This window comes from Scleropages formosus, chromosome 2, assembly GCF_900964775.1.
Source record: "Scleropages formosus chromosome 2, fSclFor1.1, whole genome shotgun sequence".
NCBI lineage: Eukaryota > Metazoa > Chordata > Actinopteri > Osteoglossiformes > Osteoglossidae > Scleropages > Scleropages formosus.
The window spans coordinates 11,635,794-11,653,054 of record NC_041807.1 but is presented as its reverse complement, the minus strand read 5'-3'; the positions used below and the strand labels follow the sequence as shown (position 1 = coordinate 11,653,054).

Genomic DNA, 17,261 nt, shown 5'->3' with positions numbered 1-17,261 from the left:
GAGAAGCAAGGGCCCACTGACTTTCTGAGTGGGGACTGACAGGCCCACGGTTGTGCTAATGGGGTCTGTCTTGTTATCCCATCGGCTTGTTGTCAGAACACTGCCATCTCCTGCACCTGTTCATTAGGGACAGTAGAACGGATTTTTGGTGTGTTTGCATCTCATTGCTCTGGTCCTCCCTATTATGCATTTCGTGGCAAATGAATACAAATTCACCACTAACAGTTCATTGTTTCTGCTTCCAGCTGTTGCCTGATTACTTGCAGTTTTTTTTTTTTTGTTTTTTTTTTTTGTTATAGGAAATCATCAGTTTATATTGAAGTCCCACGGGGCTTGAAAAATGTTTTCCCTTTATAAATTGTTGATTTACATTGATTTGCATTTTTCCTTTCTCAGATAGAGCTTGTTTATATGCTTATTAGAATGAAATTATTTGCTTATCGTTAGCGATAATCCATCCTTGTTTTGCCTCAGAGGTCCTAAGAATATATATATATATATATTTTAGTCTAATTATACAGTGCCTGAAATGAATATAACCTACACTGAATATGGGTTCTGCAGAATTTTTGTTGAATATTTTCACAATTGTAAGCTACAATTTAAACACCATCATTTATGTCTGATTTTGTACTACTTAATTCTAATACATTTACCGTATTTATTTATCGTCTAGTATTAATAAGCTTGGTCTCCTTAAGACTCAGTGTAGTATTGCCTGTTGCGCATCCCAGATTGATGTTTTTTCTGGTTGTCTAGTTTGAAATCAATGTTGCAGTCAGCAGCAGTAAATGTAAGAAAATTTAATCCCAGTTTGCTGTTCATAAAATAAAATTCTCTTTTAGTTGTGCATTTTTAAATTGCAAAAATACTTTATTTTTTAAAATTAGATTGTAATGTTGTTATACTGTATGTGTATGTGCACTGGACATTTTACATACATTGTACCATATGCTGTTCCATGTACTCTTCTACTAGACTACACTAGACTGTAGTATTTTTCACTATATGTGTTACAATGATATTTTTTGGGTATTGAGAAACAGCCCTAGCTCCACTGATGCTCACGGTGATTTCAGTTGTATCTTAAAGAGGGATGGGAGTTACCAGTATCAATTTCCTGAATAAAGTCAGCCAGAGATAGACTGCTGCTGAATTGGCTGTCCTTTCAAACTTAATTGACCTTTTTCCTCTCAGTGTTTACTGACTTATCCACAGCATGTTGACATGAACATACTAGGCTCTGTATTTTGCTCGCTGTGTTCAGCGACACCAATTTTGAGCCATTACCAGCATGCTACTTCAGGACACCATGTGTGACAGGCTGCTGATGCGTTAATGGCAGAATACGACAGGCAGCGTGAATCAGAAATTTGGAAGGTTTTCTTCACAATCTTGACTAAGTCTTGAACATGTTAATTCAGGACCTTGTGCTGGACCATTAATGAGTTTGCCATAGCATTTGAACAAGCATGCTAGGAATGGTGCTGATGTAGGGAGTTGTTGAGTTAGTGGTGTGAGTACGGTGTGTCCCTACTTTGAAGGGATGGAACAGATCCAATGGACTCGGTTGTGATTCTACTTTTTACTTAGGGAGGGGAATCAGCGCTCAGATTGAGCTGTCAGCTGCATAACAAAGACATCATATTATTTTCACACTTCCTCGAGGAGGGTCTAGAGTTCAACAGAAATGCTGAAGAGGACATTAAATCAGTCTTTTCTCAGAATTTATCGCTGTAGATTCTTCATCACTGAGTGACGTTATTTTGGAAACCCTGCAGCAAACTTCTTGTCCGTCCTTTTATTCTTGATGAAATCCATATTTTAATTTCAGTATTCCACAGTACTTCTCAAGCTTGTTCCAGGTAATGTGTGCATCTTTTTAACCTTGTCCAGACATTATGTCACAGGGATAATAAACTCCAAAAAAACAGATCTTGTGAGTTCATTACCACAAGGTAACATGTCTTTTTAAGTCGGCTTAAAAAAAAAAGGATTGGGCAGCCTTGGTTCTGAGGTTCTTGAAATCCCAGGCCAGACTCTGCCTTTGTTCTTGACACTGTGGAAAATAACCAAGAACATTTGCCACAATCCTCTCCTGTATCAGCAGTGACATACGAAGGGCAACGTATTTAAGTAATTAAAATTTGTCAGGTATTTAAGTGTTGTTGCATAAAATGCATCTGTTAAGCAACTTAATGAATGAGTGAATCTGTTAATTAAAGAAGAGCACCATGCTGAAGGCTGTGTCTTCTTTTCTTCACGTATGACAGAATTGCAAATCAGGTATTTAAGTAAGCAGATCCTAATATATGAAGAAAAACAGTTCTCCTACAACAAACCTTGGAACTGCTCAAAAATTTCAAACTGGGTTGTGAATTTCGTGCTGAAAGTGCATGTAAATATCAAATCATCACAAAGCTGTTTCTTTGGAGAATTTCCCTGCTTGCTTGTTTTTGACCTTGAAATAAAAGTGATTGCATTTTATTTCTGAGACTGTTTTTGCAGTGCTGAAATGAGCAGCACGGTGAAACCTCAGTTTGAACATTTTTCGGATGACAAAAAAATCCATCTAATTTAAAGTGAGCTGTAATTGGGCTTCATTATATCTGAGGGGGAGAGGACAATGCATGGAAAAATGGCGCCCAAAATACCATGAAGTGTTCCCCTTCACCCTCCAAATAAGCTTCAATCAGCTGTGAAAGGTGCCTATTTTAAACAAGATGGATGACAAGTGGCTTTCTCTTTCCACTCTCCTGGTCAAACCATCAAAATGGTTGATGGGAGTTTTTTTTTTTTTTTTTTTTGTTCTTCTACATTCCTAACTCCCTTTGCAAAGCCTCAGTTTCTGATGCTAAGAAAGATCTGTCTTGATTATAACATTACAGTTGCTCCTCTCCTCCACTTACAATGGGGTTCCATTACAACAGCCACATCATGAATTGAGATTGATCGTAAATCCCCCTTATACTGTATTATGTGAACCATAAGGGTAAACAATTGGCATACATGAATGCTACATAATTTAATAGTGCTTTGTTATTTTTCCACTAATCTCAAGCATTATTCATGTTAAAATAATTCTAAATGATAAAATAGCAGATTATAAAATGAAATATAGAACAGGTCATTTTAATGAGTACTGTTGGTAATACTATGCAGCGTTCATTAACAAAATAATACGTACACTTTTTCACTTGCTAGCCATTTAAAATAAAAAGTAACTTGAAGGGAATCATAAAAAACATGAACAAAACTCAGTCGCTGCTCATCATCCAACCGCTGGCTGAAACCCAAAGCATAAAAAATATGGCTGCTTTGGGACAAAGTGGAGAGACGATGTTATCATACAGCCAATAGAGCAGTCATCATTAGAAAATAATACAATAAGGCTAATGGGACTGCTATTGCAAATAACATATGTTGTGACTTGAGGACTACCTCTATATTTCATATAGTTAAGGTACAATTGTGATATAATTATCCTATTAATTTTTTTGTCACCTTGACGATTAATTAACATTTTTGCATAAGAACATATATATCAAAACAAGAGTTTATCCATCTGTTGTGTTCTTTTTAGCTTTGTGTTGTTTTTTGCTTTTTTCTCAATGTATTTTAATAAAACGGGTGGCTTGCGGCACAGTTTAAATCGGGAGGTGCCGTTATCAGTGCAAACACAGATCCCAGCTGCAGAAAGACGACACATTTGCAAAACAAGCATCTGCTAACACAGTACAGACCTCCGTGTGCATTTGCTGAATTCTGTCGCTGAAGGTGGCTCGCTTGCAGCATCCAGCCAGCCCTGTACTGTCTCGCCTCCCTCCTGGCAGATAAAATTCATACCCATGCTTATCTGTGGCAGGGGATGTGTTGGTGTGGATGAGAGAGAGAGGGAGAGTTTGGCATGCCAATGGTGGGGCATGGCTGTTTGTCTCCACTTGCACATCACTGCCTGCCAATCAGTGGCATTCCCAGAAAAGTGTTGACCCAGTCACCTTTCTGCACTAAAGCTGTTGACGTGGCAAGCCACAGCCACCATTACTCCTACTCTACCTACAGGGCCTGTTTGTTTGCCACACCACAGCCAGACCACTGTGCTCCTCCACCTCTGGCTGTTTGGTGGTTTCATGCACGAAGGGTCTTATTTCAAATGCCTAAAAGGTTTTCAGTTTTGGCTCTTATGAGGTAGGATGGGCACCCTCAGAACTGCTGAGTCCCTGTAAACGTTCAAGGATGGTCTCATAACGCATCTCTTTCAGACCCATTCCTCACCTCATTTCCTAGCTGCTCTATAAACTTGCATCTCACCGTCTGTCACAATGACTTTTGTATTTCCTCTAGCTCAATATGCAACTACTTGTGAAATGTACACCCGTAAGAGCAGTGGTAATGGATAAATAGTTCTTCAGCAATCGCATAGCTGTATTTATAACTCTCTGTGTGTTGCTGGAATGTAGTTTTGTTTATCCTAAGCTGTAGAAACCTTTTCAGAAAAGCATCTGGGAAATGGATAAATGTAAATGCAAATGTAGTAGAAAGAAACCCCAGTGCCGTCAGGTCAGACATCCTGTCCGGTATTTAACAAGTTGTAAACTATCGATGATACCCAAATTATGACCATGGTCCAGGTTCAAGACTGTTCTTTCTCATGTAAATTAAATGCAGCCGTAATGCCGGAGACAAATGTAAGATGTTCAAGGGTGATACATCTGACACTGAACAGTTCTGTTGTACTCTCCGATTCATGTTAACTTCTCTTTCAAGGCTTCAAGTTGTGAATGAGCTTTAGCCAGAGCACTGTAGATGCTGGTGCACATTTAGCATGCAAAAGAAGGGAAAGTGTAAGATGGCTGGACCATGTAGAGGAATAACAATGTCACTCTGTGTTCCTGACAAGCAAATAATGTCGGAATAAGACCTTGTTCTTTACTCTGCAGTAGCAACAAAGTGTGGAACCTGTTTAGTTCCAAACAATCAGAACTTTTGTGAAAATGCAGTGTTGGATAGTTTTGTATTGTTTCTATAACTCAGACAGTTGGCAGAACTTCCTACTTTTTTCAATGTTGATTACGGCCTAAACTACCAAAAAGTAATTAGTAATGAATTTCTCTTCTCTTTCTAAAGACATTTTCTCAGCATACATTTGTTTTCAGCTCCTTACTGTTGAAAGTTTCTAAATATTTACTAATATGTCATTGGCATTTAATTGATTTTCTCTCCAGTTTTGTCCATTTTTATAAATTGTAACTCAATACTTTTCATTTGTGTAAATAATTCCCTATACCTCAATACATAATTTTACCCTTTTTGAGGTGCCCTGCTATCGTTTCAGCATCTTACTCTGACTCCTGTTCCTTTTACATCCATCACCGTACACTTTCTCTGCACCTTTTTAACTTGGCTGACCAGGTGGAAAGTACAATGTAAGTAAATCAGCAGGTTGGACTGCTTGGTATACAAGGCTCATTCCTTTCTAAAAAGTGGGCTCTATTTGATGTTTCCCTAGGCATTGTGTTTTAGTGTGAGGACTGGCATTTAACAAATAGCAGATGCATTTACCAAGGGTGATTTAGAAAGGTTACACTTTACCCATTTATATAGCTTAGTGTTTACTGGTGCAATAGAAGTCATACAGAAAGACCCTCTTGGGCTTTGAATCTTTAACGTTCTGATCAGGTCTTTCTGTACTACACTTCTTTTTGTAGCTGTACTATTCAGGTCTTTCTCTACTATACACTTCTGTTTGTTGCTGTACACATACTTACTAGGTGTTGCTCTCACCTGCAGACTCCATATCCCAGCTGGTTTTATTACTATGCTTTTATTTCTGCATCACTGTACATATTATAACATTATTACAGTTTCATGTTAATAATAAAACTAATTTGCAAACAGTGGAAGAAATTTGCTTTTTATTATTTAGTACTTTTGTTGATAAAAGACATCAAAGCAGGGGAGCAACATTTCAAAAGCTGTATTGAGGAACTCTCTTCCATGGTCATCTTTTGCAGCCGTGAAAAGCATTATGCGATAGAAGCTCACATACTTCAAAGAATCTGTTGCAGATTGTTGGGCTGCGTTTTTTTTAAATCAGTTTCCTGCATCTTGTGATACAGTGTTCAGTGTTGACTGATAATAACAGCAGTACAGTAGGCTGTGTGAGATGTTTCAGGTATAAAAAAGCCGCAAGGGCATCAGGGTGTCTATGGAAATCTAGAATCAAAGACTGTTTGGATCATATCTGCCATACCGGGATTGTGACGCGTGTTATTGCAGGGATTGTAAAGAACTAATCGAAAGCATTGGTACTTGAAGTTTCCACGCCATCTTCCTCTTACACTTATTGAAAACAGACCTGCCCTACCACACGTTAATCCCCCTGTGAGGATAGAAAGGATTGCAGAACAGTAATGATTCATCTGATCTCATTTGGTCATACCTACATGTCTAGCTCCCTGGGAGAGGCCCTATCATGTCAAGTTGTCTTGAGGTTGACCTTAATATCGCTTTAAAAGAGAAATTGTGGAAACTATCATGCAGGGAAAAAGTACATAATCTAAATTAGGAACTGACTCTTTTGGGCTGTACAATAAAGCAGGTGTGTTTCATATATACTCAGCTAAACAAATCAATGAACCTGTAACTATAATCACTTGTTAGTCGATATATCAGTACTGGAGATACTGGCCCCTTCTAGATACAAGTCCTGTTAACATGCACAGAAGATATGATGAAGTCTTTATATGTGGTGTCAATGTATTATTGGCAATTCTTCTCATATATTTGCATGCTTCTCACTGTATGAAAGGTGTAAAAGGGTTTGTAATGTGCACACTGATTCCAATATGAAAACTGAGATTCATTTGATGGCATTTTTATTATTTATTTCTTCACTATATGATTCAGGTTCACATCAACGCATCTGTACACCAGTAATCCATAGTGTAATGGCCCCCATGCAATTACATCGCCATTCCCACTAGCAATTCAGAGGTCTGCTACTGCATTGTCCCTACTCTTTGTGGAATGCTAATGTATTCAATTAGCAAGCCGAGGTATTCCGACGCTGTTGTGTAATCCTTTCAGTCATCTCTCTCAAAGGAGAGCAAGCATGGCATGCATGCAGCCAAGTAGATCGAACAGCTGCACAGTATGACAGATGCCTCCATTGTCTCCCCAGCTCCCCCTCGGTTCACGAAGGTCCCTGTTGACCAGATCGGTGTTTCCGGTGGTGTGGTCTCCTTCGTGTGCCAGGCGACAGGTGACCCCAAGCCTCGCGTGAGCTGGAATAAGAAAGGGAAGAAGGTCAACTCTCAGCGTATCGAGGTGAGATGCTTCATCTATACATGAAGGAGATCTTACAGTGTTTTGGTTCCTACCCCAGAGTTAAAAAGGGTAGGATAATGAGTTCACCATTTCTTATTTTGCCCTAGATTACTGACTTTGGTTTAAGGTGTGCTGGTTTGCCATTGTAAAGAGATTTCATATAGATCTCGGATGCTTGTTAACTGCTGTCTGTTTCTGCGTTAATGAGCGGTGTATTTTTTATGAGGTTTGTTTGTTGTTTTTCATTGTTGGAGCACAGATGGCAAGCGTAAAGCCTTGATTGATGTTCAGTTTGCCTTAATTAAAACTTCCTTAAACTCCCACTGTATGTGAAAGATGGAACACTTGACGGGAAAAGACAAAGGTATTATAGCAGTGAACAAAATGAAAACTTTTTTTGTTTTCATTGGTAAAACCCCACGATTGTGGCCCATATAATTTTTCATCAGTTCAAATAAACATTTCAATTGATTTAGGTAACCTTAATTTCCCCAATGGTTTTTATTTTGCCATATACTCATTATTAACACTGAAACAATTTTTTCAAAGGACAAGAATAGAACTTGTCAAGGGTGATCAGATGATATGGTGACTTGACTGGTGGAATGATTTAATTAAAACTGCAAGGTAGCTGAAAAACAGGCAGACAGACACTGAGGTCCTTCAGGTTATTTCCTTATTCCTTACTTAAACATTCTTACATTGTTCTTTTCCTTCCAGACAATCGAGTTCGATGAGGGTGCAGGTGCAGTCCTGCGGATCCAGCCACTACGGGCGCCCCGTGATGAGAACATTTATGAGTGTGTCGCTGAAAACAGTGAAGGCGAGGTCACTGTCAATGCCAGACTGTCCATAATTCGAGGTGAGCAGCTGTACAGGTTCCCAGTTAATGGTGGCTGAAATTTGGGAGTGGGAAGGGAGCTTTTGAATGGCTCAGCCATTAATGATGCTCTTGCCAAGCTCCAGTGGGGTCCTATTGCTTGGACTGTGGTTTGGGACGAAACTCTATCAAGCTCTAAGCTTACACCCTACGTTTGAGTCAACCAGCATGGTGTATTCCACATCTGAAAGGCATCATTTAAAACCAGTGATTCCTTCATTATAACAGATTCCTTTTGCTACTGACAACTTTTCAATTGTAGTAATTTAGAATCACATATAAAATGAAATCAGTTTCTCAGGTTTCTGGTTGTAAAACATCTAAATGTATAGATTTGAGAAAGTTGTGTCTCCAGAGGTGAATTTTGTTTGTTGCAGTGTGGCATTTCATATGTATGCACCAGGAAGCTTGTGTAGATAGGCTTTGTGTAGAGTTTGATTAATCACATAAGGGGGACAGGAAGTCACAGACACATGTGAAGGCGGTCTGGAAGTGACAGAGACATGTGGTACAAGTTTCGTCAAACAATGATATCATCTTCACTAACTCTTAAAGCCCATGCAAAGGTAAGACTGCCACAAGGAAGTATAATCAAAGATAGCAAAGGACTTTTGACAAAAACTAGAAAATGGACTCCGATAACAGTTTCAATGGTGAAAGTGCAATGATTTTTCACAACACAAAGTAAAATTAAAACTGATACTTTTCAGTAATTAAATCACAAGTACGAATGCTGCTGCAAACGTAAGTCCTATTAAGTTGATTGCCAGTTAATAGTATGTCAGCTGTAGAACAGTCTGACAATTAGCATTTTGATTTGTGAGCTTTAAAAACAACCAGAGGGAAATAATTGCATTCCAAACAGGCCAAATACTTGGTGCCCAAGTTGCAGGAGGATCGTTTACAAAAACTACAAAATTTTTTAATTTGTTAAGGGGAACAGTCTCAAAGGTAATGATGACATCTGCAAAACAAACTGCAGTGGCAAAGAGCAACAGTGATCACAATTCAAAGCTATTTTAGAAATAAATTGACACTTCAGTCGCTAAATGACACAAACCTCAAAAATGACCAGAGTTGAATCAGCACCTCTGTGACCCATTTTCAAAAAAAAAAAAAAACTTTAGGTTGTGAGCATCACAAAACTACAATTTAGGGCAGAGCTGCCATTAAGAAACCACTTACTGTATATCCAAAGCCAATATACAAAGATGCATAACCTGGTGTAAGGAGCACAAACCTGAACCCCTGAGCAATGGAGAAATTAATATGGTCTTATCAGTTATCTTTGACCCTACTTTTTACATTCGTATTTGTCTATCTTTGGAGAAAGCCAAAGGATGCTTACAACCCACAAGGTCTGTTTCCAGCTATTAAACATGATGTGGGAGCCTAAATGGTATGGACAGTCATCTTCTAGGAGTCATTTGATCCAATGATTGCGGTGCTTATTCATATAATGGCATATTTCAGAGGACCAGGCGTACCCTATAGTGCAAACATTGTTCCCTCATGGTGTTCTCATAATCCAGGATGGTAAAACCCCATGAACATCAGGATGAAGTCAGATGTGTTCCATGGCCTACTCAGTCACCAGATATAAACAACATTGAACCCTTATGGGATTTTCTGAAGCACAGAGTGCAAAGTAGATTTCTATGTCCTTAGTTCCCCGAAGAACTTGTGGCTTTTCTTCTTGAAGAATGGTATAGTTTCCCATTACACACTGACTATGTGACAGTGTTCCAATAAGGACTGAAGCTGTTCCAGAGACAAGGAGAGGCCATACTCCTTATTAGGTCCTTGATATTAATATATTGTTTGAAGTTTCTCTTATTTTGTCCACACCTGTATGTTATAAGGGAGAACCAGTATTTGGCAATGCTGGGGACCAATGTTTGATCAGCTTAGGAGTTGTTGGAACCGTTTCTGAGTCGTGTTTATGCTGTGCAGCGAAGAGGCCGTGGTGCCAAAGGGCAGTTGCTAATCTATCCAGAAGTCTCCAACATGCAGTGCTTGCTGAGTGGCTTCCTGCTGTAGGCCCTAAGGAGAACAAGGAATGGTGCTGCACTGTAAATCCAGGAGATTTTCTTCCTCCCAATATGAAAAATATATTCTAGGATTTTTCCTGCATAGCCATGGGATAGCGCCGGTGTGGATCCAGGCAGTGATTGACCTGTGTTCAAATCCCACCTCCTGCAGTAGTACCCTTGAACAAAATATTTACCATAAAATTGCTCCAGTAAATATTTCTCTCCGATAAAAATGGGTAGTGGGGCATAGTAGAACAGCAGGTAAAGTAGGTAAAGCTGAGCTGCTTGGTATATGTGGGTTTGAATTCAACTCAGGGTTTGCAGAGTTTGCTTGTTCTTCTTGTGCTCATACCCTGCATATATTCATAGAAGAAACCAATGGCAACCCACTTCTGTTCTCTCACTTACCTGGAAAACCATGCAAATAATTGCTATGAGTTGGCTCATAACACTGCATAGAATTCATTGGAAGTCACTTTTAAGAAAAGTGTCTGCTAAATAAATAAATGTAAATGTATATCTAGATTTACATGTTTTTATCTTGCAGATGCTTTTCTCTAAAGTGACTTCCAATGAATTCTATGCAATGTTATCAGCCCACACACCTTATTCACCGAGGTGACTTCCGATGCTAATACTATATGCTACTTACAATGGGTCACTCATCTATAAATTAGTGGAACACTGATGTATGGATGAGTGACCCACACCATATATACAGTATATACTGTATATGGCACCATGTGGCAGCTTGCCCACCTGCACAGGAAATTTTGTTAGCACTCCATAGAGTAGGAAGAAAGTGGGTGTGTGTGGGGGAACAAGACCCAGAGAGGCTGGGTTCAGGGGTTGTGAATGTGACAGAGAGATGAGAAGAAATATACATATATGTACAGTATGTATATTTCAGATTTTTCTCCAAGCCCAGATGGGAGGAGGAGGCAGTGTCTGGAATGTCCTCCACCCCTCTTGCCTGCTGACGCGATGTAAGGAAAAGCTTGGGCCAAAATGTATGCCCCCTCTTATTTATACATTTCTTTATGTTCGCCATCTGTCGTGCTGAATGCCGGAGCCGGCAGTCTGTTAGCTACTGCCTGGGACACAGACCAAATGCAGGGCTATTGTACCAAGCCAGGCTTGCATGGAAATCTCGGCCTTGGCACGAGCTGGGTGGCTGCATAAGATGAGCAGGAGGGTGGCACCATGCCCATCTGCATAGAGATTTTCGTCAGCACGTCCATAGAGTAGAAAGAGTGTGTGTGTGTGTGTGTGTGTGTGTGTGTGTGTGTGTGTGTGTGTGTGTGTGTGTGTGTGTGTGTGGGAAAAGACATAGAAAAGGCTGGGTTCAGGGGTTGTGAATGTGACAGAGAAATGAGAAGAAACCCGCACAGGTATTCACACACATACACACAAATAAGGTCTGGGGCATCCACAGACATTGCTCAAGGGTGTGAAAATAAGTGAATGACATACATAGACTTATGGGTGATACTTCCTTTAAATGAGTCCAGCACAGGAATGCTACTGAGTGATGGAAGATCCTTTTTCTTCATTGCAGACTGATTGCAGTTTGTGTACTGGTTATAGCTCTCATCTTAAATTTACATTTATTTATTTAGCAGATGCTTTTCTCCAAAGCAACTTCCAGTGAACTCTATGTAGTGTTATTAGCCCACGCACCTTTTTCTCCAAGGTAACTTACACTGCCATGTACACTTCTTACAAAGGGTCACTCATCCATACATCAGTGGAACACACACACTCTGGCACTCTCACACACTGTGGGTGAACCTGCACCGCATGTCTTTGGACTGTGGGAGAAAACCCATGCAGACAGACTGAGCAGGGATTGATCCCACATCCTCTCGCACCACCCAGGCACTGTGAGACAGCAGCGCTACTCACTGTGCCACTGTTCCACCCGTCTTATGCTTAAATGACCCAGGTTCAAATCCCAGCTGTCAATTTAGTACCCTCACTCAAGGTACTTCCCCTGAATTGCTTCAGTTAAAATAATCCTGCTATATAAATGGGTAAATCTTTTTAAGAACCTTATCATTGTATGTTGCTTTGGATAAAACCCGTCAGCTAAATAAATGTAGACGTGATGCCAGAGCCAGAAGTTTTCCGTCTATTCCATCCCACCCTTTCTGATCCCTGTTGTTGGATATCCATGAATCCCTACAGTCTTTCAGCTGATGTTGTTAGTAAAGGGAGGCTTTACTGTCCCTCTGCTTTTTGCTGGGCTTAATTTCCCACAGCCTTCTGGTTGCTCATGGTAAACTGAGCCGAATGCCTAAGATCTGCCATCTGTGTTATTAACACGTCCTGACGTCCCCAGAGGGTCCCTGAAGAGCCAAAGAGAGATGAGGAACAGACACCTGCATTTTCCCCTGTTCTCTCTTTCTTACTGTCTCTCTGCTTGCCTCTTCCCTTCTGTCCCCTCTCTACAAATCTGTTTCCCTATTTCCACATCTCCTCTTCAGTAAGCACATAACACCAGACTGCTGCAAGCCATTACAAAAATAAAAGCTAATGCTAGTGAACCACTTGAATTATTTTTTAAATGGCATTTCAGCAAGCAGTACACAATAGTTATTTTATCGCACTTTCGTATCACTCACGGTGCCAGATTTAACCACTCCTGTCTGTATAAATATTTGTCTGGGTCTCAGTCTCAGCTGTGCCTGATCATACTTTGCAGTTCAAACATCTTAAAGATCCTAACATATTTACTGTATATATAGTTATTTATCTTTTAATGTATTATTCCCGGGGGTGCGGTGGCACGGTGGGTTGGACCACGGTCTTGCTCTTCAGTGGGTCTGGGGTTCGAGTCCCGCTTGGGGTGCCTTGCGATGGACTGGCATCCCGTCCTGGGTGTGTCCCCTTCCCCTCCGGCCTTACGCCCTTTGTTACCGGGTAGGCTCCGGTTCCCCGTGACCCCATATGGGACGAGCGGTTCTGAAAATGTGTGTGTGTGTATCATTCCCAAGCATGATTTTATCAGTTCTTAACCTGATTAACGTATAGTGTATTTGGTGTATATAGCGTACTCGTCAAAATTTCTTTGTGTAAAAGCTTACATTAACATTCTCTTTTGAGTGTAGAGCCTTAATCTCTTGGGTATATATGTGTATTTACTCTCTCTCTGTCTTTCGCCTCTCTTCTTTCTTCTGTCTCTATGTCGCCATCATTTTTTCTTCATTCCTCTCTCTCCTACTTTCTCTTGCTCCTGGCTCCTGGCCCAGCTTGGCACTCTGTCCCCATGCCAGCTCTGGCTCTTGCGCACAGTCCAGACTATCGCAAACAGCAGCCCAGGTACCACCATCTGCCCACTCACTCAGAGTGACAGATCCGCCTTTGCCCTACAACATCCCACCCCCATCACCTACCTTCACACCTTTTCACTTTTCTCAGAGTGTTAGAACACTACTTGAGAGGGAGTAAGAATAACGTATGCAGGTGAGAAGTGTCTGCATGACACAGGTGACCTGTGATCCCCACCAGCTGGGAGGTGTGCATGGGGAGGTCGCCCTCTGGCTCCTCATCCACAAGGCGCATGTGACATGAGCTTCGTCGGTGTGGGGAAGCGTTGCCCTTGGCGACAGCCGGGAGACAAGTGCCTTCGCCACAGGCACCGTCAAACGTTGTGGTAATTAAATGCTGTCCTGGAAAACGAGCCGACTTTGGTCTGGTGTCTTCGTTTCATTTTAATTGGGCTGTCCTCGTCCTTCGCTGCCAGAATCCATTCATTAGTCCTGCGCCATCGAGAACTTCGCTAAATGCTCTGTCACCTCTGAAATGTAGCTTTTTGATGAATATGGTGTATTCTTATCACTGCTGTTTTCTAAAACCTTTTATTCCTATTGTTTTAACATAAAGGTTCACTCACACACACACACACACACACACACACACACACACACATTTTCAGAACCGCTTGTCCCATACGGGCTCACGGGGAACCGGAGCCTACCCGGCAACACAGGGCGTAAGGCCGGAGGGGGAGGGGACACACCCAGGACGGGATGCCAGTCCGTCGCAAGGCACCCCAAGGGGGACTCGAACCCCAGACCCACCGGAGAGCAGGACTGTGGTCCAACCCACTGCGCCACCGCGCCCCCACGTAAAGGTTCAATTTCTGCCATTAAACTAAAAAAAAAAAAAGAAATAAATTCAAATCCTGAGTTTTAAGAATTCAAAAGTTTAGCCATCTTATTTTGTCTTTAGTCTTTGGTCATAGCTACGATTTTTAATGTGTGCTTTTGCTGTACATATACCGTCCACTTCCCATGATGTTTCGGCACCACGGCTCCACAATGGGAGGCACAGGAAAATTAGATCCCGGGTCTTCAAGGCCTCAGATAATAAATATTAAAGTACAAGTAAGAGGCACAGCAGAGCCAGATCTAGCATGCTTAATGCAGAAGAACGGAGACGGGGGACGCCCTGCCCCAGGGGCTGCTGGGTATTAGCGGCTGCACGATTTTAAAGCCTGTTGCGAATGATTCAGAGTAACAGGCCGTGACTGATTACCACTCTCGCTATATTCCTTCAAAAAGCAGGAGCGCATCAAGGGGCTGGAGGGTTCCACCACGTTGAGGCTGCGGGCAGCCTTGCTTTTGCCAGTGAGAATACAAAAGCGAGCACATGTGGCCATGCACACTGCACAGGTTTGGACAATCAGAGCAGCTTTTCACATTGGTCCACCATCTCCATATACACTAAACATATCAGAGAGATGTGTGGTATTTAAGGTCACTGTGTTAACAGCTGATCCTTACTTTTCTTGCACAGCTGATCCTTACTTTTCTTGCACAGCTGATCCTTACTTTTCTTGCACTTCTTGTTACTGGCTAAGAGTACAACTGTTATCAACTCCATAAGTGTGGGAGCAGTACAGTATATGGAGTTTGTTTCTGAAGAAACAATTTCTTTTTTCATTTTAGTGTAAAAATATGGCCTCAAAGTGTTGTGTTATGGAGTGACAGGTAGAATGGTGGATAGGGCTTTACATTTACAATTAAGTCCCATGCGGCCACTTTTGAACAAAGTAGCTCAGGTTATATTCCAGTACCCAACTAGGGGAACCACTCAGATGCTTGACTTGGCTTTATGGTGCTTTTTCATACCCACGTGTGGAACAAGCTCAGTTCTGCTTGCTATTTTCTTGCACTGTTAAATTAGAAAAAAAGATAAAACTTAAAGTAAAAAGGAAAAAGACTTAAGTTCCAGTGCTGTTTAAGCATTATTTTAAATGTGTGGAGAAACACCTGAACTTTACATTTAAATCTTTGCTGAAGTTTGTGCCTCTCAATTATCCTGAGGCTCCCCAGATGGGAGAGTGAGCGCTGTGTCAGCATCATTATCATACAGTGCTGTTTGTAATGACAGGTTTTGCCACTTGTGGAGCGTCCCAGCTAATAGGGTGCTGGTTAAGAGCTTTTACTGTAATTGTAAGTTTTGGTTTAGTGAAATGCACTGTTGAAGCATTAAGGTGGCATGATGTGTTTTTTGTGTCTGTGATGTTTTTGAATGTATTTTTCAGTTCATCTGAGGCCTTTTTGGCTAATGTGTAAATTCCATTGTGCTAAGTCTGATTATAGGTTACTGCACCTCAGTATATGAATTAATATTGTGACCCTGCTGGCCAGTTTAAATGTCCAAAGGGAGGCTTTGCTGTCCCTTTTTGTTTTTTTTTTTTTGTTTTTTTTGCTGCACTTAGCTTCCCATTGCCTTCTGGTTGCTCATGGTAAATGGAGCCAAATCTGCTGTATTGTGCCTGAGCAGAAGAGGGAGAAAGGGCTGTGGGTAGGACTCAACCACTGAGTACTACTTTGTGGTGGAAGGCGACAGACACTATTCGATTTTTTGATTGCATTAGTACACATCCAGCTATATTTGCCTTATGTATTATCTGTAGCTCAGGTTCATAAACAATCTGAATACCTACCTCAGATGTGTTCAGCTGCTCCATCTTGTTCGGTTAAAGCTTTTCCTGTGTTGCTAAAGATCTGTTTTTGATCATACAATAAATAAAAATATCTTGTTCAGTACCTCAAGATCCAAGAAAATTCAGGGTGTCATATCTTTGGTGATGAGGGCCAAGTTCAAATCATTATAATATGAGACCTTTAAAATAAGGTGTGAAATTTCAGTGTTTACTTACACCGTTAATACCTTGAGCCGTTCCTTTGATGAGACTCAGCCTCAAGCAGTTTGGATTGACATGTCTGGTTTTGACTGAAGCTGTGTGTTTCTGTTACCTACTACTGATATCTGGCACACAGCTGTACTCACTATTTCAGGTAGCAGGCGACAGCAGGAAGCCGCCTCACTCTCTGCTCATCAGCTCGATGGATGGAAGTCATTGGGGGGCCCCGCTAGAAAGAACTGTGTTTGATGACTGTACCGCCGAACCCTCAACAATGCTTTCATTCGGCCTGCCAACACTTTTGTCAGTATATCCCAATCAAGTCAAGTTTATTTTCTATTTTTATCTAAAAATCGACACTTTGCCAGAATATAAGAATGACACAGACTTGCAACGAAAATATTTGCAGAAGAGTGAAATAATTGTTATTTGTGGTTCTTATCCATTGGAACAGAGTAGTTGAAGTTATCAGAAGCAAAACACCATCTCCTCTTGCTGCTTGAGTCACCATTTTCTCCCTTCTTCCTTCCATCCAGAGGACTCATTAAGTGTGGAGTTTGTTTCTCACTATATCGTGCTCTCATACCACAATGAAGAGAATGCAGTTTTGCTTTTTTGAGCGGCTTCATCTCACCAATGTCTCTTGGGGTAGAAATAACAGGAATTTAGGCCCTTCTAGCCATTTGATCCTGGCTACCCGGAAAGTAGTAACAAGGCCTGATTTGGCAGAGCCAAGTGTGAGGGGTAGTGATGTGAATGGCTGAATTGTAGGTCCTTGGTGGCTACTGGATCTCCTTCCATCTACCATCAATTCATGTAGTGGCTACTCAAACAGAAACTCTCCATCCTATGCCCAGAGGAA

At 41.1% G+C, this 17,261-nt stretch overlaps 1 protein-coding gene across 11 annotated transcripts in view; it reads left to right on the top strand.

Annotated features, from left to right (window-relative positions):
• Nucleotides 1–17,261, top strand: part of LOC108939821 (receptor-type tyrosine-protein phosphatase S-like) — a 176,046-nt gene that overhangs the window by 57,999 nt on the left and 100,786 nt on the right. For all 11 annotated transcript variants that reach the window (XM_029249710.1, XM_029249706.1, XM_029249708.1 and 8 more), the window contains 2 exons: nucleotides 7,184–7,329; nucleotides 8,050–8,191. In XM_029249710.1, the coding sequence (XP_029105543.1) occupies nucleotides 7,184–7,329; nucleotides 8,050–8,191 (288 nt within the window). The remainder of the gene's footprint in view (nucleotides 1–7,183; nucleotides 7,330–8,049; nucleotides 8,192–17,261) is intronic.